The sequence below is a fragment of the Diadema antillarum genome, unplaced genomic scaffold, assembly GCF_040938485.1.
Source record: "Diadema antillarum isolate AM-2024a unplaced genomic scaffold, OU_Dant_1.0 seq00001790_RagTag, whole genome shotgun sequence".
In the NCBI taxonomy this organism is placed as follows: Eukaryota; Metazoa; Echinodermata; class Echinoidea; order Diadematoida; family Diadematidae; genus Diadema; species Diadema antillarum.
Genome location: NW_027272468.1, coordinates 33046 through 59013, shown reverse-complemented (window position 1 = coordinate 59013; position 25968 = coordinate 33046). Strand labels below are relative to the sequence as shown.

The 25968-nt window shown below is 37.6% G+C and overlaps 1 protein-coding gene across 1 annotated transcript; it reads right to left on the bottom strand.

The window, feature by feature from the left end:
* Positions 1 to 1472: 1472 nt before the first annotated feature.
* Positions 1473 to 19965, bottom strand: LOC139712306 (lysosomal thioesterase PPT2-like). Its single transcript, XM_071624145.1, has 9 exons — positions 19530 to 19965; positions 16590 to 16743; positions 15525 to 15620; positions 13540 to 13588; positions 12221 to 12276; positions 10055 to 10138; positions 6596 to 6680; positions 5576 to 5630; positions 1473 to 4349 (listed from the first exon to the last, which is right to left on the bottom strand). The coding sequence occupies exons 1-9, from the start codon at positions 19677 to 19679 to the stop codon at positions 4206 to 4208; spliced, it is 873 nt and encodes a 290-aa protein (XP_071480246.1). The 5' UTR covers positions 19680 to 19965; the 3' UTR covers positions 1473 to 4205.
* Positions 19966 to 25968: the final 6003 nt, after the last annotated feature.

Below are 25968 nucleotides of genomic sequence, written 5' to 3'. Positions count from 1 at the left end.
CAATGCTGCTTTTCAAATTCATCAAATGGCACACTTAAGTGATAAGCTGCAGATGTCCTCATATAAAGACATTTTAGAGATTTCAGGGAAAACAAAGTATGAAAAGGCATGGACTCTTAATGCTACACATATCAGGCTGACAAAACAAAACATTGCATAACACTGCTTAATTTCACATCATGAACATATCTAAATAATGCTCTATAAATATGCTTGCAATACACGATTAAAAACAGTGTAAGGTCTGGAACAATCACATGCATGTGGCAAAGCAATACAGTATAATGTACAAAATAGCTTAAAACACCACAGTAATAGCCTTGGTGGGTTTATTATGTGAACTTTAAATCATGCCACTTTCCACATGCAAAATTGTCACAGTATAAATGAATGAATTCATAGAGGAAGCCTCATACTGAGTGCTTTATGTCACTGCTGACCTTAGAGGGATGGTAAAGTTTTGGTTGAGACGGGGCTTCAGGTTTTAACTTTTTGCGAGATAATTTCTTCATATATGAATATTAACGAGCATACGATTCAAAGAGGTTGATAAGTTTATTTGATGAAAATTAGTTTGGAAATGGCAGAGATATCAAAAAACAAAGTAAAACATAGTGATCCTAACAAAAGGTGGGACCCATTTTTTATTAGGACCTCTTTGCTTTTAGATATCTTGGTCATTCTTAAACCAATTTTTATCAAATAAAGTTTTGATTCCCCTTGGAATTGTATGCTCTTTAATATTTCATACAACCCTTGCATATGTGGTTTCTAATTACCTTGCAAAAAGTTAAAACCTGAATCCCCATCTCAATCAAAACTATACCATCCCTCTAAAGACCTATTTTAGCAGAGTATTTCAAACTAGAGTTACCACGACCCTGTCCGGACAATCTTTTTCACACTGTCTGTTAAGACAGTCCATGGAAAATGTTACTCAAACATATTCGTGGTAACTTTTGCCAAATTCTGCCCTAGCCAGCTAGGGTACTCACCTCGACATTACTGCAACGAGGTCATGACAATCCTTCTGTTAAGATGCTCTCACAGTAACATTCTGCTTAAACACTCAACACGAATGCACAATAGTCCTGGCAGAATGACAAACCCATCACATGCATAGACTGTAACCACACCCCCTTTGCACCTCAATGGGTAGGTGTAATGGAAACCTACCTGGAGAAGATTTTTGGTGTGTGTCTCTTCAGACAGCACCCCTTACTCTCTCCTGTGGTTTTATTGCCTGAGGCAAGGAATTTTGTTTAGTTGTTCCCAAGTTGTCGGGGTAAGGTCTGTTAAAACACATTATTACACTGGCATCCACACAATATTGGCTAACCCTCATACTGGTCTTTCACACAGTACTGGCTGCCTTATACTGGAATCCTCACAGTATTGCTGTGTTACATCGCCACACTGCAGTGGCTGTCTTACAATGATCTCCACACATTGTACTGGCTGCCTCATACTGGCTGCCTCATACTGGTTCTACATGATACTAAATGTCTCAGACCAGTTTCCACACTGTTCTAGCTGTCTTACACTGGTTCCCTCACCCTTCTGGCTGCCTCATACTAGTTTCCACACTGTACTGGATGTTTTACACTAGTATTTAACCCGTTGAGGACAAGCTAATTTTGCTACAACACGCATTTCCCACAAACCCCTATCCGAGTATACTCGGGACTCGTTCTCAATGGGTTAAGCCGTACAACTGGTTTCAATGCCAGTGTGTTGTGTAATAATTCTCATCTCTAATGAGGGTTATGTTACAATGTTGTAAAGCCGCATCCATCCTCTTTGCAAATGTGTATGACCAGGCCATAGGTAGCCATTTGTTGAAATCAGCTTAGAGGAGATGGTTTAAACACAAGCCAGTTCACATAGGTTGAAGAAACCACCTGGGCTCACACACATTTACTCCAAATCTTGAAATAAATCATGCTTAGAAACCTACTACTGGCACTGAATGTTGAATCTTCACTCAACTGAACTGAAAAGAGATGAGACTATTGTCAATACTATCATACACCATTACTCATATAGGTTTAGATTTCAAACCTATTCACAGAGCAAACTTCCTCTCATTATTCTGACTGAGATACTGTAAAACGAGGAATGTTCGCGTGCATTTTAATTTCGCGAGCGCCAAGATTCGCGAAATTAAAATGTACGCGAAAATTCTCGTCTACACTATATGCATTGAATGCCAGTGGCATTTCATGAAAATGTCATGCCGCAAAACAGCCGTTGGCTCCAATTCGCGAAAAATTCATGCCGCGAATATATCATGTTTTACAGTATGTCCTCCCGTTTTTTTGAGAGTGACCAAACAGTATACAGAGTGTACTTTGATTATACATCACTGAAAGTGTAGCAGGACTACTCTGAGTAGAAAAGGGGATAATGGAGCATATATCTTTGTTAACATGAAGGATGTCTTCATTATTTCAAAACACATTCTGTGCCACACGACTAGGGTCACTCCCCTTAAGGAGGTCATTTAGCACCAGCCAAGTATCTTGAAACACAACCTTATATCAGTATTGAAAGAATTTCACTTTTTATTTCTCAATAAAAAGACTTCTTCATATGCCAGCTAGCTCTCACTCTAACTCTCAGCATGTAAAAGGTACAGTCTCACATTCTGACATTGCATAATGTTAAGTTATGATTTGCACCAAGAATGACACATTTTCAACTCCATGATTTCAAAGTTTGGCCTTTCAAGTGACCCAGCTGCCGAGCCATAAAATATTCTTCACATTACTACTTTATAATAAAATACAAGTGCATTTCAAGTGCAAAAGCTTTCAGTTGCATGACTATCAATGTGTGTATATACACTGTAGGCCTACATATATACCACATGGATTTTAAAGATACAGTGCATTCAAGTTTTTGTTTTCATTTCTGGCAAGAAAGAACCAGAGGATTAATATGACAGTTGTTTAAAGCTAAAACATAGTAGGCCTATTTGTAAAGGGTCAAAGTTCATCTTGCATGAATTCAAATTTGCTAGCAAGATATGTTTAGCAGAAACCTCTACCAAGAAACTTGTATGGCTGACACCATTTACCAGGATAATCAGTTAGTTTTTGAGATAATGAGTTAGTTTTTTTTGTATTTTGATTAAAGTGTGAAATAATGATTTCTTCCTAAAGCGCCCACCACTGTTAATATATGATGATCAAATCGTGTCCAAGCAGCAGTATTGAATCATGTCCAGAAAAACCTGCAGACAATTCACACTTTCACGCATTCTTACTCACTGTGTGTTAAAGGGATCGTACAGTTTTGGTTGAGACCTAATTTCAGGTTTCTAACATTTTTCTGTGAAATAATGAGAAAACTCTTGTGAAATATGAAAGAGCATGTTATTCTATGAGGAATTCAATGTTTATTTGATGAAAATTGGTTTTGAAATGGCTGAGATATCCCAAAAGAGCGATTCTAATAAAGTGTGGGACCCACACTTTATTATGATTGCTTTGTTTTTCTTTGTTTTTGGATGTTTCAGGCATTCCAAACCCGATTTTCATCAAATAAACTTTGAATTCCTCTTAAAGTGGTATGCTCTGTACTATATCATAAGTGTTTTCTTGGTATCTCGCAAAAAGTTAAAAGCCCAATTCTCATCTCCACCAATACTGTACCTTCCCTTTAATCTAGCCAGCAATCTTTCCTACAGGAATGTAGGAATCAATCAAGTTATCAAATTTTTCTTACAAGTCTTAACCCATCCTCCAAATGGAGAAGCATCAACACCTTTGGCTACCAACACTGAATCAAATGGAAGACAATTTTGACACTGAAAGAAAATAACTAATAATTTGGGAAGTAGCATGGTGGTAGAATTTGACTCGACACTTTCACAGCAAAATCTACCCCAGGACATGCTGCACAAAGATGATACTGTGTAAAATTCATTAAAAACTGTTACAACTATTTAGAACTACAAATTAGAAATCCTCATAAATGATTGAATGTTGTAGGTGTAATTACTGAGCTACAGTACCATGGTAGGTCATCCATGAATGACAGAAATTACTTAGTGATGCATAGTATTACAAGGACCTGGAAATTTAAAGAAAAAAAAACTATTGCAAACTGAGGAGAGTTTCTCATATACTTTGCTTTCTCTGTCTTGTCAGGTGGGAAGTAAACTGGAGGGAGCAAAGAGGGTAGAGATGGATCATCACCAGCTATGTCAGCCATGGTAGAATACAGCAGTCAAAGACAGTCTGGTTGCGATGCCACCAAGTGTGATTAACTCCTGCAATACCAAACTGGTGCAGACTTCCTCTAGAGTCCAGGGTCTTCAGGCCAAAGTAGTCATGGATGTAAACCTTTTATTTCACATGGGGGCAAACAAAAACAATGTGATGATTGTAGCATGGATAGTTTCATCAAAGGTCTGAATTTACAAGTCTACGTAGTACATCCTCATAAACTTCTCTTCTTGGCAGCACATGTAGGTTTGTACAGCCTGTACTACAGCAGCTTGACTACGGTAATCTAAACATGTTCCTATAACTGCATTCTGCATAGATATCAACATCCACACTGCACTGTGTAATACAGGGTAACTATAAAGTTATCATCCTTGAAACCAAGACTGTACTTTGTTTAAACATCATCTCCAAGTACTTTCAGACACAAATCATCACAATGATTTGAGATTCATTCATAGCCACTGCTTTTATATAAACTAAAGGATAATTGTTGAATGTAGAAGGCGTCACCAGGGCACACAGCTCAGTGTTCACAGTGAAGACATACAGGTGTAAACACATCATCATAATCTTTCTTCAAAGCACCCAGATGAGCAACATCTCATCTACAGATCTCCGGATCAACTTTGCCTTGAGAAACTGACAGTGACAGTGACAGTGACTGTCATTTCCTTCTATAGGATTACAACCCAGCAGAGGACCATTCAATCCATCCCTTCAGGCGTCAAGTTGAAATGGGCTTAGTATGACGGTGTCACCACCAGGAATGTCCACAAACCCTCAGTCTCTTTGCTCCCAACAGACTTCAACCACACTCTCATAATCTGGACCATGCCTACCTAGCCATCAGCAATTCCTAATTAAGCTACCAATAACGTTCCATTCCATGTAGAATGTATCATCAATAGTGTGGCACATAGCAATACATTCCACTTTCTCAAATTTTATGAAGCAACCTAGGTCTCACATCTCACACATTGTCTTGTAATACATGCAAGCAAACAAAACTAAATATTTGAACATGGTGTCACTTTAAACTTTGTTTTCAAAAAAGGATGTAAATATACAATATATGCCATATTTCTGTAACAGCTGGTAGATTTCTACCATATTCTTTTTTTTTTCTACTAATTTCTAAGCACAAAGAGACTTGTTAAGAATTACCATGAATCATCATAAGATGTAAAGAAGCAAAGCTACAATGCCTCTAACTTCATTTTGTTTCAGTTATGACTGACTTAAGGAGATATGTGAGATTGTGTACAATAAGGCCCTATGAGGAGATGCATAAGAAATGTGGAAACATGAGGCTATAGTGTGACTATAGACTGAACACATACCTCTTGTTCTTTCATCTCCACTATGTTGAGTTCCTTGTCATAGGTGGCAAAGTGGCTAAAGAGGAAAAACACAATATTTGGATTTAGTGTCAGATTTCCTTCACATGGAGTCAAGACTTGAAGAGATCAGATAAGACATTCTTGACGTCATTCTAAATGCTCCTCTGATAGGTGAATACAACAAACAAACTTTATAGCCTCTTGATATGGGTCAACTATAGCAATCAAAACATGATTTTAAGTAAAAGTTGATGTACATGTAGCATTGATAGATCTTCTCTGTGTTAGCCAACTTATGTGTCTGCATCACTGATTTTATGCCTGATATGATATGGACTGACTGGAGCACTGTCTTTACGTCACAGCTAGAGGCATTTACATATTCAAAGAGAAGGCACAACAAGAAACTTGGGGTCTAGCTCTTACCCGGGTACTGCAAGTTCAGCTTCCACATATTCTTGCAGACTATTATCTTGGAAGAATACAGCAAACTTTGAGGGACCTCTAGAAGGGGCACGGAGTCTACTGGTATATTTCTAGCACACTGGCAATAATACCTGCCAAGTTTGTAGAAATTTTGACCATGTATGTGTGAAAAGAACATCAAAAGGTGAAAACTGGCCTCAAGTTGGTTGACCCAGTATCTGACATAAACAAACTTGCACTAAAAAATGTTCTACAAGATTTGTTTTTAAAAGATTCTCTAATCTGGGGGTTCTCCTGCCCATCATCCTAGCTGTGTATAATACCAGCAAATTTTGGTGACAAATTTGACCATATGTTTTCAAGAAGATGAAAATGTGAAAGTTGGCCCGCACTTTGATTCCCGCGTCAGGCCAAAATGTAACACACATCAGGACCGTTCTTATTCAGCTTGAACGCCATTACCTGACATAGTGGCACTCAATTATGAAAACTGAGGGGACTATTGTATCATGATAAGAAAAAATGATGCACGTTTCTTGCTATCCATCGAACAAGAAAGTTGAGAGAGAGATAGAAGTAGTGAAAGGAACTCACCTGGATTGCCATGGTGTTATCACTCCATCATCTGGTCCTCCCAGCATCACCACATTTTTCAATTTCAGGAAATTTTTCCTCCATTCTGAATTAAAAGACAAACACACAACAGTATTTACCTACCAAGGAAAGAAGATTTTAAACCTTTCTTTAATAGCAGCTACAGATTGAGCAAGAACTGTCAACATATTCAAGAACTATATAACATGCATGTGAACTTTGCTCACTTTTGTGACTCTCGTGTAAAAATGGTGTTTTAAGCAATCAGAGAATTTTTGATAACAAAGTTTGGAACATTCTGGATTGTTGACAGTGTGTAAGACTCTTGATTCTAGATTGTATCAGCCATGGACACTCCATACAATACATGGTGAAGAGCCGTAAGTATTGACATACTACTGTAAGAGGTCAAAGTCAAGATTCAGTAAACAGGTAGTATTATCCACTGGACACGCTCAGCATATCATGAGTGAGAATATTGTATTGATCTGACGGGCAATATTACAGCGTTTTATTTCTACATGTATCTCCTTTATTTACTCTCTCTCTTTGTTTGTATAGGCAGTCCACCATATTGTTCAAGCATTATGAATACATTATTTCTTGTGCGGCCATTTTTACAGAATTCCTGGATCTGCCCCTGCAGTGTACATAATTTTGTTGTCATTTTCTTCCAACAGTCTCTCATCATAGCTTATCATAAGCATTCAGATACTGTACAAATGTTGCACAGCTGTATACATACAGATAAGCACTGCACCAGACAGTTGATAACTCTAAAATTCTTCATCTGCGTAACACTGAAGCTTGGACCCCGTTTACAGTGCGGAGCTGGGCCGAGCCGCGGCCGAGCCCAGCCTCAATTGCGGGGCCGATCCCCGCAATTTTGTCCATTTACACTGCCGGCTCGGCAGCGCTTTTAATTCAAACCTTTCCATATTTGTCGTAGTGGCACTCTGCTTGTAAACAAACGCAATTTGGTACATGTATAGTATGGTTTTCAGACCCTTTGACAACTGGATTCCATGGCAACGAAGTCGCAGTTCGGGCAAAGGCCTTTGCCGAAGGAAAAATCCTTTGCAGGACAAAACCACCTAAACTATACTAGTTTTCGACGTTGAGGGGGTTAATATCCTGAATAACTAAATAGTACGGGCAGAGGGTTTGGAAGCCAGACTAAAATTGACCGCGCATTTGGCCCAGTTTGCGTTCACACTGAGAAAAGGCCGCGCTCGGCCGCGACTCGGCCACAGCCGAGACCATCTCCAGAGCGTGGCAAAATGCGTGGCCAATTTTGGCCCCGCGTTTGTCCTTTTGCGCGTTTACACTGAAATGAAGGCGGGCTCGGCTGCCTCGCACTGTAAATGGGGTCTTAAAGACTGTGAGAAAGAATCAACAGAAGAATTGTGCAGGTCATTTAACTCTCTAGTGGCATATATTCATTTATAATCTCATTCTGGTTTGCTTGCCCTGTGCACCTGTGCAGTGTGAGTCTACATTGAGACACAAAAGCAGTGTTCTGAGTTTGAAAGGTTTAAAACAAAACAACAACAAAAAGACATGTATAGTTTCATTAGCTTGAATCTCATTTTCCTACAAGTAAAAATATAATGAAGAAGATAACTGAAAAGGTCCCCCACTTATTTCATGGAGGCATTCTTTCATGTGGCAGTAACTAGTAATACATGATCTATTAGTTGTTGTTTTTTTATTGCTGGAAGAAAAAAACATAAAATTTCATCAGAGCAAACTAAAACCTCTTTCCATTCAGTGTATCTTTGTTAAAAATGTTGAAAGGTCTCATTCCGCAGTGGTTTGGATTCTAGCCACACACTACAGTTACAGTCCTTGGACATTGCTTCATATGTTTTGTTTTGGAATGTTGCCATGTTGGATATGCCATTTAAAGTCAATATTCTGTGACCTTTGACCTTCGTTTTTCTTGCTTGCTAATTCTCTTTATATTTCCATTCATTCAACCATTTTATAATAGCATTGAACAATACAAATTTGTACGAGCTGAAGTTATGGCCAAAAAAGGCGGATTTGTTGAAGTTCATTGACCTGCAGGTCCAAGGGTTTTGCCCAAACCTACTCAGTGGATCTACACCTCAGTGGGCAGACCGAGGCAAAAATGTCATAAAATCCATTAAATAGTATTTCTCAATCAGGCTAATGATAGCAGGGGCATACAGATGGAAAGATGAGCACCCTGAAAACATTGGAGTAAAAACAGAGATTGTCAGAAGGGCTTGAAATTCACCTTTCACCAATTTGCTTGCAATATATCAAAAGGGTACATGGCCGGCGCAGCCGTGGGGGCCGTGGGGGCTCGGGCCCCCACACTTTTTGTGCACCATACAAAGGAATACATAAGGTGTCATCACTTTGGGCCCCCACACTCTTTTTAACCCAGAAGTACGTAAATGGCACTAAAATAGAAATAGATAGAGATCTTGAAGTACTGAGCTGAGGACCTTTTTTTTTTTTTTTTGCTTCTCAGGTGAAGAAACCCGGAATTGCTTGTTAGCTCATGAAACCCAGAAGTGGGCCCCTACACTTTTGAAAACACTGCGCTGGCCCTGGGGTACACCAAGAAACTGTCTGGATGACATAGATTGCTAGTTTAATGAGCTGTTTTGGAGAATTTTGAGATCAAAAGTGTACAATATTATTTATAAGGAGTACAAAGTATCCAACTTTTTATTCCTGAAACTCAAAGCTATACCATTGGAATGCTAGTATTAATAGACTGTAGACAGACAAGAACTGAACCCATATGACTCCCATACAATCATGGTTTATGCTAAAAACCTTTTGTGGTTGTTGCCTTTATCAATCTCTTCAGATGCATTGGTCTTGGTGATATCTTGACTACTGATATTGGAAAAAAAACTACACAAAAAACACAAGAATATTATCAGGTGACATAGGGCAGAAAGAATCACGGCCCAGTGAATGCTGATGTCATAAACAAGCAATACCTGACTCAAAGGGTGCGTTTATCAACTTTTTTTTTTTTTGTTGGGGGGGGGGGGGCAGAAACAGGTTTTCCAAACAGCTTTCAAGGAATTTTGACGAGTTGATAAAAGCAAAGCTGTTTTGAAAGCCTTTTCGGAAAGCCTTTTCCTAAACAGGTTTCCTTAATAGGTTTTCAGAAACCTGTTTGTAAAAGCGTTTTGAAGTTGATAAACACAAAGCTGTTTTGAAATGGCTTGGTAGTCTTGTACTGCAATTACGAACAATGCACGTCTTATATGACCTCTTCTCCTCGGGTCGAATAGCGCAATGCAGCTGTGCAGTGACAGGCCAGTTATCGTGTTCGCGAAGAGTTGATAAACGCAACTATTTCAGAAGCCGTTTCTAAAGGGCTTTGGAAAAACGGCTTTTGAAAGCCCTTTAAACAGGGGAAAGTTGATAAACGCAGCCAATGATTCTTGAGTACAAATGTGTACTTACCAACACTCTCATTTTGAGCAGACTGGTTGTTCATGACTGCAAGAAAATCTGAGCTTCTTATATACTCTGGCTGGTGGTATGGGTCTGGAGAGAAAACATTCACATTGCAAGTTTGAAATTTTTGTCATGTCAACTGCCTATACACTGTAGATACATGGTTGTTCTATACCTTGAATCTATGAGACACACAAAGCTCACAATTATGTGGTATTACAATTTGTTTGATACAGCTCATGGACAATGAAGAAAGATTACTGGCGCCAAACAGTCTTTGCTGTTCTTACATTTACTACTCATCCACCCACATGCTGGTATATATCATGTATTCCCTTGATGTTAGGTATATACTTCAGCCAAAGATATTTCATTCCCTCACAAACAAGAGTCCTCTGGCTATGATGGTATAGGACATCATTATCAGCACTTCCATAAACCTTGCCTTTCCCCACCCACACATTCATTAAATCTTGTCATTATCAGACGAGTTGTTTTTACCCCTTTCTTTCCCTCTACTTTGCTCATTTTCTGTATTACCACACTTCCTTGTTCAAATTCTTTCATTATTTACAATCAGATCATTTCCTTGTTTTGTTTTCTTTGCTAGGCTGACATCTTCTTCCTTCATGCCAGAAACTGAAACAAACATTAATTACCAGACAGGGTAAAAACATGACACCAACGACCTATCAAATCACATCTTTTTTAAGGCATGTAATTGATTAAACATGAAGTGCCATATACATGTATCAAGAGGATCTATTGAAATGAGCTTTCTTCTCAAAATCTGAGGTATACAGACTGTACTCGAACAAGGAGAGAGGAATGGGCAGTGTTGTATGTGCTCTTTATAATTCAAGATGTACACTATATGATTATTTACCATATGGGTGAATGGAGGGGGTGACAGTTCTACAATATTCATTTCTTATGAAAATGATCAAAATAGTTACTGCAGAGTTGTATGTATGAAATCTGAAAACAAATGAATTTGTTAGCAAAAAGAGCACAGACGAAGCTTCTTGCTGTATGCTGTAGGTGGATGTTACACTTTGGTGTCAAAATTGTATAGACTCTTTTTTTTGGGGGGGGGGGGGGGAGGGGCACAATCTCCCACAACAAATGAAATCATTGAATACCACATTTTTGTATGTGTTTAAAACAATAAATATGTGACATTTTTAATCTTCTGCTCTAAAGATCTCTTTGGTGTGGTACAAATAGATAAACAGGAATGTTTGACTGGAGAAGTGGAAATACTCCGAGTTCCTACTGAATTCAGACAAGAAGAGACTGTCTGTTTATGGGCTGCGATACATGTCAACATGTTTGTGACTATAAAAGAGTGCCTTTTTTCCTACAACACCAGCTCACACAGATTTCGCAACCATCCAGCTGTTGCAACTGATTGACAAATTGCCCTAACTGTTGTACATAATGAGTCCATGAAAGGTAATTTGTTAACCAGTCGCAATAAAAAGTACTCAATGCAACAATTAATTCAGCTGTGTGTCAAGTACGAGTCTCTAGTTTATTATGGGTCTGGTTTCTCCTATATTCAAAGTGTACCCAAACCTTCACTACGATCTATTCTTCTTAATAAAAAAAATATATTGTCAGATTGTGCCAAAAACATTCAGTTCTTACTAATGAAATACTTCAGAATTACATAATCACAAACTTAGAAGTGACACATTTAAGTAGGCCCTACACTGGCTAACTTTAGACAATTGCAGTCATTTATGATCCAGGTGGAAAACTACAGTATGTCATATTGCACCATTGTGACAATCTAGGACTTCATTTTTTTCTCTTCTTTTTCACAATACATACTGGTATTACTACCAGCCATTTACCTTGCACAAATCATGTTTTGGGGCCCATTAACAAGCTCTAGCTGTTTCAAAGGGGTCATGGCATTGATTTGTTAAACATGTGCATGTATATATATACAGTATATATTCGGATATATATGTACACATTGCTTTTATTTTTATTGTATATACAATTGTATTTGTAATGTACCTATTTTTGTGTCAAATAAATTGAATTGAATTAAAAGGACAAGGGAAATAAACTGATATTTGGCCCTCACTATGCCGTTATCTTTACTATGCCCATCATAGAAATATCTTTTCCTTTCTTTAGTGAAACAGCATCATGTCTTACCATTCCAGTATTCGCAGACAGAGATATCTTGTCCAAAGAATGTATCATAACATACTCTGTATGATGGAGGAAACAAACAGACACAAGAATAATGAAAGTATGAGTGACACAATATGATGTCTTCAATATCATGCTCCATTTGACAAGTTAACGATGCACATTGGCACAGGTCGAACATTCCCTTACAAGTAAAAATCATTGTTGGGCCAGTGACTTTTTTCAGGAACGGACCACTTAAAAATGGAAGAACTGGGTACCTATGTACTGTACTCACTGGTCCGACAGGCATGTACTGTAAGACCAGGAGATATACTGTACCTTGCTGGTAGAACCTGCTGCTCGGCTCCCTAAAACTATGAACCTACATGACTTTGTTTGAGTTGTTTGTTGTCTTTTTCTATGGGGGGGGTTGCCTCATTAGCTGTGGGAGGAGGACTTTACCTCTATAATCACTCTCAGTCGCTATGCACAAAGACTCAAAATTCAATATACATGATCACTCAATTTTTGTTAATAAATTACAGCATTTCTACAGCTATTTCAACATTACTCTCTCAATAGATTTTCCTTAGCAATCCTAGGATGTCACTGATAGAGAATAGCATTTAAGGTTATTTTCCTTCAAGGGTCTTAGTATTAAAGTGAACACCCCTACACAAACACAGAATACAAAATGAGAATACTGCTCTTACTGTGTAATGAGTTACATTTTATACTATTACAAAAAGAAAAATGTAATTCCTACATGACGCCCTCTAATATTCAGTTCTGATAAAATACATCATGACAAAAAGAACTTCTATTATGGTCATAACACAACACTAATTGCAAACAGTACATTGATATTGCAGTACTGCTTATTATGAATTGGAAAGTTTATAATGCCTTTACCACTCAGACTCTGAAAGCACAGATTCTGTACAAAATAACATGATCTCTAGTCATAAAAATGTTATGGAACTTGTTTGTATTGCTACATACAAATATAAAGCTGATAACTATCTAGGAAAGTTTACTTTGGCTGCATATCATATCAGTCTTTTTTTTTTCTCCAAAGGTGTAAAGAGCAAAAATCACGTCACAAAATCAGTGCAGCAATGCTATGGTTTATTCAATGGAACATTGAGACATTGACATTGACATACAGTTGTAGTTTCTACAAGTCTTCTGTCCAACTTTCTCATCTCAAGTCTGAAAACTGCTGAAACCTGTTATTCATCTTGTTTGATTCTTCAAAGCCAACTTGAATGATCTGCACTTCATCTTGTATAACAAGACAAAACAGAAAATACGGAAGAATCCTTTTGACATTCACTTACCTGTAAACCTCGTAGCGACTGTTAGGAAGCACTGGAACATAACTTGTGTCTTCACAGAGAGAAAAACAAGAACCATTCATCAATTTCATTAAAAAAAAGAGAAACTGAGGGGGAAAAAGCTGACTACAATTGTGCATGTTTATTCATTTATATGTGTGAGTTGTGAAGTAAAAATAGAACTTACAAATGGAGATAAAATCACTGAAACGTATAATGTATCAGATTTCTATGAACAGGATTGAGTTTACTCACATTTTCATGAATAGTCTGGTTAAATGGAAATTTTTCCATATTAGGTACCAGGACATTAGGAAAACAAAGTGAAACAAACAAAACAACAAAGCACAAGATATTAGTCTTATCACAATCTCCACAACGATAATACCACTGTTGTTCTCCCAAAACCCCGTACCATTTTTTGAAAGAAAAAGTGCACTATACTCAGCTTCTAAAGCTCTTTAATGATCTCCCTTTAACCCTAACTACAATACTGTAGGCCAGGCTATTTAGGTAGATGATAGAGCCGGGAGGGGGCCTCCCAAGCCCCCCCTCTACAAATATGTAGATCTCGGCCGTCGACCGCATGATCGCGACGAAAATTGGCACACACATTGCCTATGACGTAATCTAAAGTACCATGAAGTTAGTTTTTCAAAAAATTAGCATTTATGCTAAATCATGCTAATTTATGTGTAATGATGCATGAAATCACACAATCTGGTATAAATCACCAAAATAAACCTCAAAACAGGCACATTAATTGTGTAAATATTCTTTCTAGTGTCCTTAGCAAAGGTAAGAGAAAAAAATTGTGCCGTCAGAAAAATTTCCTAAGTATTTTATTGTTTTTTAATTTATTATGTATTTCTTTGTTTGTTGACTTTGTTTTCCACTGTTTTTTCGATGAAATTTGTCCGCGACATGTTATCAATTGATTTTAATCAATAAAACCCCAAAATAATAATGCTTTTATGGAATTTGCCTGTAAAGCACAGTTTGCATTGAAATTGTACACAAATTCACGTTTTTGAGCAATTTTTGGTCTGACAGGTACACGTATGTTATTGTATGTGCAACTTCGAACCCCGCGCCCGGGCATCGCAAATTTGGTGTCAAAAGATGGTCCCCCCATAACATTTACATCTACAGAAGCTTTTCAGAGTTAGAGTACTGCGATGTCAAAGGTTTTCCAGAAAATTTTTAATCTTGTTGAGTTTTTTACCTCTGGTTTTTAACCCTGGGCCATAGTACATGCAAGCCTGTCAGTGTAAACGCAAGAAAGTAACTTGAATAGAATTCATGGCTGGCTCTAATCTTTGGGCAAGGGTTAAGTCTTCAGACAAGTAATGATATCAAATTACTATAGCAGATATAAAAATAAAGTGAGCTGTATGACTTTAAACAATTTATTTATATCAAAGTGCTAATTTTGTACTTTTAAATATTTGCTCACAGACAAGTCTTGTCAATTAAATTGACCACCCCCGTGTCTTGTTAATGCTTGTCCACCACTTTGAAAACTCTTAATCTGTTTGCATTGTGATAAAATGATTGCCCATATTTCAAACCTTTGTATGTCTGTATAATTCTTTTCCTCAGTTGACATTTTTATTTCTTTTGTTCATCATACTTTCATGTTACAAGTTTCTGATTATATTTTATTCATTGTAAACCTGTTTGTGAACGTGCTTTGTATTAATGTTCACGTCCTTGCTGAAAACCAGCTAACAGCTGAAAACATGCTTTTATCCATGATGAAATACAAAATGTCAATCAATCAATCAATCAAAGGTTGCTACTGGATTAAAACTTAAGTTGAGTATTCTACTTGAGTGTACATTTATGTACATTTCCCAATATATACCAGCACTCACTATTTCCCCATCATTCTGCATCATACCTAATAATAGATTGGAGACAAAACTAAGGAGAAGAGAGGAAAAGGGGTACACTGGTAGAAGAGATCATGACACAAATAGTCTTACCTCCAAACTGGCCCATTTGAGGTGATGACAGAAGAATCAGATTTTCCACATTGTGATCATCCATTTTTTCTAAGATAGCTCTACACATCAAACCACCTGCAGGTAAGAATTGAAGTTGTTCAGAATAAATGTTAAAAGTGTCATTTATATACTTGACACTGACATATTGTAACTGCAGTTTGCTTGTTTTCCATATCCTTAAAGGGATGGTATACATGTAGCTTCTTTTTTGAGATCGGGCTGCAGATAATGACAAACCTCTTATAGAATATCAAACAGCACACACTTCTAAGAGGAATTCAAAGTTTATTTGCTTGAAAGTGATCTTAAAATGGCTGAGATATCCAATAACCAAGAGTACTGGACTAATAACAGGTGGGAACCACCTTTCACTAGGACCAATTTGGTTCATCTTGTGTTTTGATATCTCAGCCATTTCAAAACCATTTCTCATCCAAATAAACTTTGAATTCCTCCTGGAATTGCACGCTCTTTAATATTTCATACAATTGTGGTTTCTAACTACTGTATCTGGTACAAAGTTAAAATCTGAATCATCCACCTCAACCAAAACTATACCATCCCTTCATTAGATCTGTACATAGTGAATATTTGCTGGTCTGTTAAAGCTGAACTATGAATTGTCTTTGAGAGCTTATTTCACTAGTTGACTTTACAAAGTGATGCAGACAAATACGTTCGAGTTTCTGGAGATGATACAAGTGGCATGAAGCAGAGATGAGCCTTTCTTCATGCTAACAGTGAACAAAATATACGCGGTAATCACTATTAGTTTTTCACATCCCTCCACCCAACCTCAAAAATAAATGCAAAACAAGATAAAAAAAGTGCCCATTAGATGCTAAAACCAACAAAGGTAGTGTCATAACTATGCACAATATTATGATCAATAATTCAATCGACTCAAACCAAGAAGTATGAATGTACCCAATGTGGTTCTGCCATTTCTAAATCTGATAGAAGACTTTTAAAATTCACACATATCTATCAAGACCCTGAGACCATGCCCCTGGTTCTAAGGTAAAACATTGGTAGAGTTCTGACCTTGAGAATAACAGATGAGGTTGGTCCCATTCTTTGCTTTTGACATGGCATCATGAAGGGCTTTGTACCAGTCTGGATACTGGTTCCAGAGCTTCCCTAAGCTGCTGTAGTAGCTGTATACATCAGGGACTGTCAGGATTGTCCCAGGGTGAGCCTGAATGTTTGGAATAAATCAGATCAGAAAGATGCTGGCAAAGCTTGGGATCCATGCCACATGTACTCTCACATAGCATCTGTGATACTCTTTGTGAAATCAAATATCAAACGATGATATTTTTGCGTGACTATTTTTCGCGCTGAGCCGCTCAAAAACATATTCATAGGTTGTTAAGTTCACGCTGTGCTATTGTCAACCTACTGTATTCACAATGTGCAGAGAAAATTGTGAAGATATATTTGCAGGTTTTAGAATTACTCACATCAGAAATATACGAAAAAATTTCTGCGTTTACAGTGTATATGGGTAACACTTACATGTACTCTGTAATACTTGTCTGTACATTAGTAGGCCGCAGCTAAATTTACAAAACAGACTTTGAATTTACCGGGAATTTTCCTCCTTTAGGACAGGAAAGGCAATAGATCACAGAGCAAAAATGTAGCCATTGGTATCAAAAAACTTTTTTTTTACAGTTATCGACAGGCTCACTCTTGAGTAATCATTAACCCGTCGAGGATGAATCCTGAGAATACTCGGGCAGGTGTCTGTGGGAAATGCATGTTATAGCAAAATCAGTGTCTGTGGGAAATGCATGTTATGTAGCAAAATCAGTGTCTGTCGGAAATGCATGTTATGGCAAAATCAGTGTCTGTGGGAAATGCATGTTATAACAAAATCAGTGTCTGTGGGAAATGCATGTTATAGCAAAATCAGTGTCTGTGTGAAATGCATGTTATAACAAAATCAGTGTCTGTGGGAAATGCATGTTTATGTAACAAAATCAGGGTCTGTGGGAAATGCATGTTATAACAAAATCAGTGTCTGTGGGAAATGCATGTTATAACAAAATCAGTGTCTGTGGGAAATGCATGTTATAACAAAATCAGTGTCTGTGGGAAATGCATGTTATAACAAAATCAGTGTCTGTGGGAAATGCACGTTAAAACAAAATCAGTGTCTGTGGAAAATGCATGTTATAAGGCAAGTCCAAGCTATTTGATCACACAAGACTGAAAATTCAAAATGGGTCAATCTTTATAAACTTGGTATCATTTTAAAGCTAAGAAGTTAAAATACATAAATTTCAAAAAAAAGAAGTAAAAATCCTTCCGCATAACCAGCAATAAATTAATTAATCTGCATAAATCAAGATTTAGAGTAACACGTATAAATTTTACGTGGGACATTAAAAAATGCTGCATTTTAAAATATATCTTTTAATTTTTACAAGTTTTTATGAAAATAAGTACGGTGACCTTAAGTCTGACTAACAAGTTACCTGTATCATGACTGTGATTTTCAGTTTCTCCACTGATTAAATATGCAAATGAGGGATGGGCCAAAATTACTGTAGCATGTCCCACATATTATTATACTATTTATACTCTACTACTATTATACCTATCTTTCTATATTTGACCTTGAGAGAAAACAGTTTCATGATTTTTCTGAAATGTTTTGTTTCAGGTACAGTTATTGTTGTAGAAAAAGAAGTTTGTAATGATTTTATAGTATACCAAGTATTTTCACAATAATTGAGATAAAAGTAAAAGAAGAAAAAAAGGACGATTTTTGTGGTCCTGAGCGTTACTGGAGAATAAATTTGCATCTAGATTAAATACTGAATGCATGATTCTCATTATTTCTATTGTTTTGAACGAAGATACCTACTAGCTATCAAAAGCAACCCAACATTTTTTATGAAATTTCAATCTTAACAGTGCAATATAGGGCTAAATCTTCTTGTGATGTCCCACGCGTTACTGGTGCAAAATAGCTTGGACTTGCCCTATAACAAAATCAGTGTCTGTGGGAAATGCATGTTACAGCAAAATCAGTGTTCATTCAGTCTGTCCTCAATGGCCAACAGGTTAATACACTATATAGGCCTAGTACAAAAACTACAGTGTACAGTTGGTTGTACGAAAATGAGAGGGTAGGCCTATTAATGTACTACTAGATCTAGCCTGCACAATATGTGACAGTGCATCACAAAACCAACAAAAAGTCACACCCCTTGATTTTACGCAAGGGCTCAAAAAAGGAGAAACGGGTCAACCAAGTCAATCTTGAGTTTTTCCATTTTTTTTTTTTTCAAGAGCTGTTCTTCTTCTCCAATATTTTACAGTTTGGGATCACAAAATGAATGGGAATGCGTGTTTCAGCACACTCAGATCAGATTGTCTACGTATCTACAGGGCCCTTCGATATCATTTCTTGAAAATCCTCTCAGGCCGTCTCATTCTGTGTGTGCATCTCCACTACAACAAAGTCTATGGAGGTTGAAAGAAGTCCCCAGCTATGACAAAATGAATGGCGGTGAATAGAGTGGTGGACTATTTCGCCATAATGCCAATATGTGACCCGCTACAACAAAAGGATCCTAAAGTCGCTGACCGGCGAGCCAAGCATTTCCCAGAAAAATGCTATTTTCAGGCCTTTCCTTGAATCATTTCGCTTCGAAATTTCGGCAGATGATAGAAGATACATTAGACTACAAAAATAATGTAAAAACAGAAATCCGAACGTTTTGGCAGGTTTTGGTCAATGGTGATCTGACTTCAAACTCGATTTTCTCGGCTCACCCGTCAGCGACTTTAGGATCCTTTTGTTGTAGCGGGTCACATATCATTATTAGACATCTATGTAAGTAGTGTAAGTTTTGACTTTGTAGCTAAATCTAAGTGATTATTTAATCAAATATATATATTGGAGCAAATTGCCCACCCGGCAGAGAGCTCCACAAATCTAAAAAAACAACAACATCTACAAATGTATACCTTTTCAATCATACCACGCAGGAAGTGCATTTCCTTGGCACCATCCAGCATGCCATGAACGATAATCACAGGCTTGTAACCCTCCAAGCTTCCCAACAATGTGCTAAGCAGCAATAAAGACGACATCACCACCAGACTCTGGGACTTCATTGTGATTACGGCTCGCTTGATGAGGCAATACTATACTATACTGCTAATTGCTTCCAAAAGGAGAACACTCTCTCATCACGAACGAGTGTTTGTCACAGCTCTTGCTTGCCACTGCAGTTGAACAGGATCAGGACTGGAGCCACAACACTTGCACAGGACAGGGTCAGTCTCGCACTCGGCCCAGGAGCTACTGGACGTACTACAATACCCGTCGACCGTCGTTCCTGCGCTGCCCGGCAGCGTCTTGCGGCGGCTAGCGGCTTGTCTTGTCGGATGTAATAAAGAGCAAAACATCGAGCGTAAGCCCTACGTAGTTCGTACTCGATTACGTATTGTACTACTAGTATCTCAAGACGTGTAGTCTTTTGCTATTCCACTTGTCAGAAACGATGGTTTTCAGAGTTTTGCACGAATTATTACGCAGTTCGTTCGTGCCTCTTCTATGTTTTAATATTCACAAACTTACATAATTGCCATTTCCTCTCGATATCACACAGATAACAATTCTGTATCTTTTGCCCAAGCTGCATGCACTTTTGGCGAGGTACTAGGTGCGTGCGCGTAAGTACGTCAGTAATGCGTGCGTTGCCGTTTGGCATGCATGTATAACGCGCTCGCACTGGTTGTCATGTGACCTTACGATTCGAATCACATGACATATAAAACGATTGCGAAGAGGGCCAATCAGAAAACGACAAGATTGTCACACCCACTTGCTGCCCCTAAGCCCTGTGCTGTGGGAGCACAGAACTATACTCAGTATAAGATAACAGTATCCTTCCTTTTTTCTTTTTTTTTTCTTCATTATGTCGAAGATCTTATAGGGCTCACACCTGTAAATAAAATGGAATGTCCCAGACCCCGTAACAAATTCGTTCCAAAGATACCAAAATAAATGAAGAAAAAATTAATTAAAAATCATTAATGTTTGGCATAAAACGGAATAGCTGCAGATATTGGGGATGAATTCCTCTACAAACTCCATTTTGGTTTGAAGATGAAAGCTACTAGACTTAGGGCCTATGCATTGAATTACACTAAAATTTTCAATGTTTGTCTTACATTCAAGACATTGTGAGAAAAGAGAGTGAGAAAATGTTCTTGTAAATCGTGAATTCTGAGTAAACAAAAAAGAAAAAAGTGCGCATTCCGAATTCTTCTTCTGGTTAAGTGTGCTTCCTTCAGTGAGCTGATGATTTATTGTAGACAAAATTAGAACCCGGCCGTTTGGAATTTCAACATCTTAGCATATACTGATCTAATGTTAGACCTTGCATGTTTTTTCTTTCTCTATCTCGACTAATATTACGATTGTAACAAGTCAGGTTCTCAGACAGTCTAGCCCTTAGGCAGCATGCTGTCTGGCCATTTTATCTGATCACTTTTTTAAAGTATTGTGCGGAATAAACAATGAAAAAAGGAAAGATATAAATGTGGAAAAATATAGGACATAGCTGAGGCTTGCCTAGGACTAGTCAAGTCCAAGCTAGGTCTTACCTAGACCTATAACTTTAGTAATAATTGTTAGTTATAGCTGCTTTCATTGTCTATAGACTATCCTTCATGCAAAAGTTTCACTTTTGAGTGTATATTTCAGAGAAAATGTTCTTGACGGTCATCTAAGAATATGCACAATTTCTGTTTCCGTTAATGCTATAACTTTTTGGCATTAGTAAGTCAAGCAATATAAGTAATTCATAAAAGAGTTGAAAGTTTTTATTTTTACAGTGTATCAAAGGTATACATAATTGATTGTTCAATGAATCAATTTCCTTCAGTGTATATCTATCGAGAGTCTATAATGTTTCTTTTATTTCCTTCGTGTTGTCACGACAGATCATTTTAATGAATTTTATTTTGGAGGTTTATATATATATATATATATATATATATATATATGCTTGTTTACCTACCTGTAGTATACTTCAAATCCTCAAAACTATATAAAAAAATATATATATACAAATTCTAACAAACAAGGGAGGTTGACCAAAATCTCTGCCATTTTCTTTAAAAAAGAAGACGAAAACCCCTTGCATTTTCAATGGGGTGATCCCACGAGACCGACACCCACGAGTCATACGGTCCACGAGACCGACATCAATAATAGGTTCATGAGTCATACAGCCCACGAGTTATACGGCTCAGGAGTCATACAGCCCATGAGTTCGACACTACGCACAAAAGGCACATGAGACCGACACTAAGCAAACACAGCCCACGAGACCGACACTAAGCAATAAAGGCTCACGAGATCGACGCTAAGCAAAGAAAGTCCACGAGACCGACAGTAGGCAAAGAGGGCCCACGAGACCGACACTAAGCGAAAAAGGCTCACAAGACCGACATTAAGCAAAGGAAGCCCACGAGACTGACAGTAGGCAAAGAAGGCCCACGAGACCGACAGGATAACCAGCGCCATCTACATGTGAAAAACCTGTACAGGGTGTTCCATGAACGGAAAAAATAACATACTGGCGGGTGCAATTCCGTCACGCTATATCAAGTGAAAGATGGTAACCATCTACAAATGAGCGACATCAAATATGTACTTCTACATACTTCTGGGGGGGGGGGCAGGTCTGTTAGGGAGCGACATTGTTATCAATTAGAAAAATAGAATTGTATTCTTCATGCCTCCCCCCCCCCAAAAAAAAGAAGACAAAAAACACAAATGAATTAATAAAAGAGGACAAGAACGATGTATGGATTAATTTCAGAGCTTTGATAATGCCATCGTGCTATTTTTAATTTGCTTTCCCAGTTTTTAAGCTAGAAGATGGACAGGGTGTACTTTTTACCTCTTCTCTTTCTCGATTCACTAGTTACTTAGGTTATATTAGATAGCCTACCCTCCTGCCCAGACGTTTTGGAGTATAGATCTATTTATAATTTTCTCTGTGACTATAATGTAATTCAACTGATTAAAACGTTTTATATCGCAGGGATTCATCTCGATTTGTGGCTTGTGTTATTCTCCTCCAAGCAGTACATTTTTTCGTGAAATACAATAGCTGTTTTCATGGATGCATCTTGTTTTTTTCCGAATCCCTAACGCTACATTAATAGACGATTATGTTATTTTTTTAATTAATACTAAATCAACAACCTCGCAGGCTTATTGTGGAAAGATCTGTTGCACACTTTTACTGAATTTTGTTCATTTTTTTCACAAACACACACCCACGCAAACACAATGAATATCCTGATCATTTCAGGGGGTGGGGCAACTGATGGGGTTACACCCTGGCAACTCTTCTTCTCCATCTCTCTATCTTCTTATGCCATTATCTGGACACCCTATACAATTTATTGGTCTATAGGTGGCGCTGTTCATCCTGTCGGTCTCGTGGGTCTTCTTTGCTTAGTGTCGGTCTCGTGAACCTCTTTTGCGTAATGTCGGTCTCGTGAGCCTTGCATGCGTAGCGTCGGTCTCGTGGGTCTCGTGGGCTTTGTTTGCTTAGTGTCGGTCTCATGAGCCTTTTGTGCGTAGTGTCGGTCTCGTGAGCCGTATAACTCCTGGGCTTATTTTACTTGATGTCGAACTTGTGGGCTTTATTTACTCAGTGTCGAACTCGTGGGCTGTATAACTGGTGGGCTGTATGACTTGTGAGCTGTATGACTCGTGGGTTGTATGACTTGTGAGCTGTATAACTAGTGGGCTGTATGACTCGTGGGTGTCGGTCTCGTGACGTGCACCCTTTTCAATGCAATATACATGTATCATAAAAATTTATTTTTTGAATAGTTTTCATTCCAAAAATGTATACTTTTATTCACATTAGTATTCACATTAAGAAGTAATATTTTGAAAGTTAGAGCGCAGAACATAATTTCAGAAATTCAGAACTATATCGGTTTGACGATTGCTCGATTATACCCGCTAAACGCTAGCGGGCGGCAGCCGTTTCCGTTTCAACAGCGGCCGTGTAAAACCGAGAGAGTTGATCACCAGTCGAGTAGTGCAGGATTTTCATGTTAAAATGAGCTTTGATAGAAATCGAATGATAAATGTTTCACGAAAATGAAATCTAAAATAAGAATTTGATGTTCTTACGATTATGTTTCTTGTTCTTGCCAAACAGTGATACTAGCTCCTCGCCTCCCGCATCTCTCACTAACCTGTACCCAAGTTACTTGATGAGGAAATCACTATTATACATGTATAAGCAAAGTTGAAAATTCATGCTCTCATGTAATGTCCATGTTTGATATTGAACTGTTGGCCTAATTTTACTCTATTATTGTAAAGTTATCTTGAACATGGTAAAGGAACTCGCACTTATATCATATATATATATATATATATATATATATATATATATAATATATATAGATATACATATATATATATATATATACATATATATATAATATACAAAATATAAACATGTTGAGAATTCACGTATTGGCTCCACGAAGAAATTAAGAAACAGTGGTAATGCATTTTTTTTTTTTTTTGCTAATAAAGAATGAGTTTCGACTCAAATTTTCAGCGGCCTCCGCCTTCTTCAGGAGTCTTGACAATGACGGTATCAAAACAAAGCAAAACAAAAACTGAACATGTATAGCACGCACTAATAGGCAGACTTGGTTGCTATGAGATACGGCTGGAGGTGTGCACTCTTTACAGTGATGTTGCCATGTAGACGCAATGTAGTCATGGCACGCATAAGAAGGAGAGCATTTCTTCATTATATATAGGGGGATACATGTATATCTAAACAAGGAAAAGTAGAAATTACGCGGTGCGTAATTTATGTCCCCGCCGGAAGTAGCATTTTGTAGCAAAATGTACAATGTAGGTCAAAAATTAAGGTCAAAGGTCAAAGAAGTCAAAGGTCAAAATTCTGTGTAGAAGTTTTGAAGCCCTCGCCTAGTGCCATCACATAAAGCAAACGGAATCGAAATCGGGTTAGAAATGGCGAAGGAGTAGCATTTTGTAGCAAAATGTACAATATAGGTAAAAAATCAAGGTCAAAGGTCAAAGAAGTCAAAGGTCAAAATTATGTGTACAAATTTGAAGCCCTCACCTAGTGCCATCACATAAAGCAAACGGAATCGAAATCGGGTTAGAAATGGCGAAGGAGTAGCATTTTGTAGCATTTTGATCACACACGGACGCACACACACACGGACACACACACGTACGGAGCCCGTTTCATAGTCCTCTGCTCGAACTCGTTCGGCGGGGACAAAAATAAGGTGCAACAGGTCCAATGATTTCATAATGAAAAAAAATGACTTGACATTGAAAGTATTTACAATGAATAGAATATGCTAAGCATTTGCATTGTGTTGGGCAAATCATGCTTCTCCAAGCCCAGAAGTTCTATAGTTTATTAGATGATTGTTTTTTTTTTTCTTTCAATGTGACTTTAATGTAACTTTCACATGACAATAACAACACTCCTACATGTACATGTATTATGTAAATGCATCACTGTAATCTATGAGTATATAACAGTAACGGATTGTAATCATATATATTATGTATGTGTGTACAATGTATGTATGTATGTATGATGAGTTGATCTGGCAAGACTAGTAACAAGACTAGTAATCGGAAGGTTTTTATCATCTCCCCCTCCCAGTCCCTCTCTCTCTCTTTCCATATGAAAATCAAGATGCAATGCATGCGATCAGATTACAAATGTATGTATATGATGAAAATTGTTGAAGATAATCAGATTACTGTGAAATGCCATATTTGTGTACACCGCTAATGAAATTGCAGAGAATTGACATACCGTACTTGTAAAGAAAATACCAAGCAGAATATAAATCAAATCAAAACCAAATCAAACCAAATCAAATCAATACAAGTACAGGTACATTGGAGATGATATGTTGGTAGTATGCCTCCAGCGCAAGAATGATAGTGAAACCACAATATTCAAGGAAACCATGATCCAAACACCGTCTACATTATCTTTCACTGCGCTTTTATTTTTTGTGAATTTCTGAAGTTGAATGACAAATGCAAAATCAACAACTTGCGAAAATGTTGTCCCCCACTATATGTCATCTCAAAGGTGGAAAAAAGCTGACCTTATCTCTTGAAGTGGGATAAAATCTATTTCTCATCCTCAACTGTGGCTCTTCATTGAAATGTTCTACACTTCACAGAAAAAGAGTCAAAAGTCGCGAAATAATTGTGAAAATGTATGGCTTATACACGACTGCACCACAGGATCATCACGATGCACAGGTACATGCATTATGTATAGAAAAGGGTATTGTATAAAGGGAAATTATCAAGTGATAGCTGGTTTTTTGTACAGTGCAT

What these genes read in the sequence shown, in the direction of transcription:
- LOC139712306 (XM_071624145.1), bottom strand. Translation starts at nt 19,679, where the DNA reads ATGAAGTCCCAGAGTCTGGTGGTGATGTCGTCTTTATTGCTGCTTAGC. An exon ending in CCTCATCTGTTATTCTCAAG is followed by an intron (nt 15,621 to 16,589) that starts GTCAGAACTCTA and finishes TCTTACCTGCAG; the next exon opens with GTGGTTTGATGTGTAGAGCT. An exon ending in TGTCTGCGAATACTGGAATG is followed by an intron (nt 10,139 to 12,220) that starts GTAAGACATGAT and finishes TTTTCTCTCCAG; the next exon opens with ACCCATACCACCAGCCAGAG.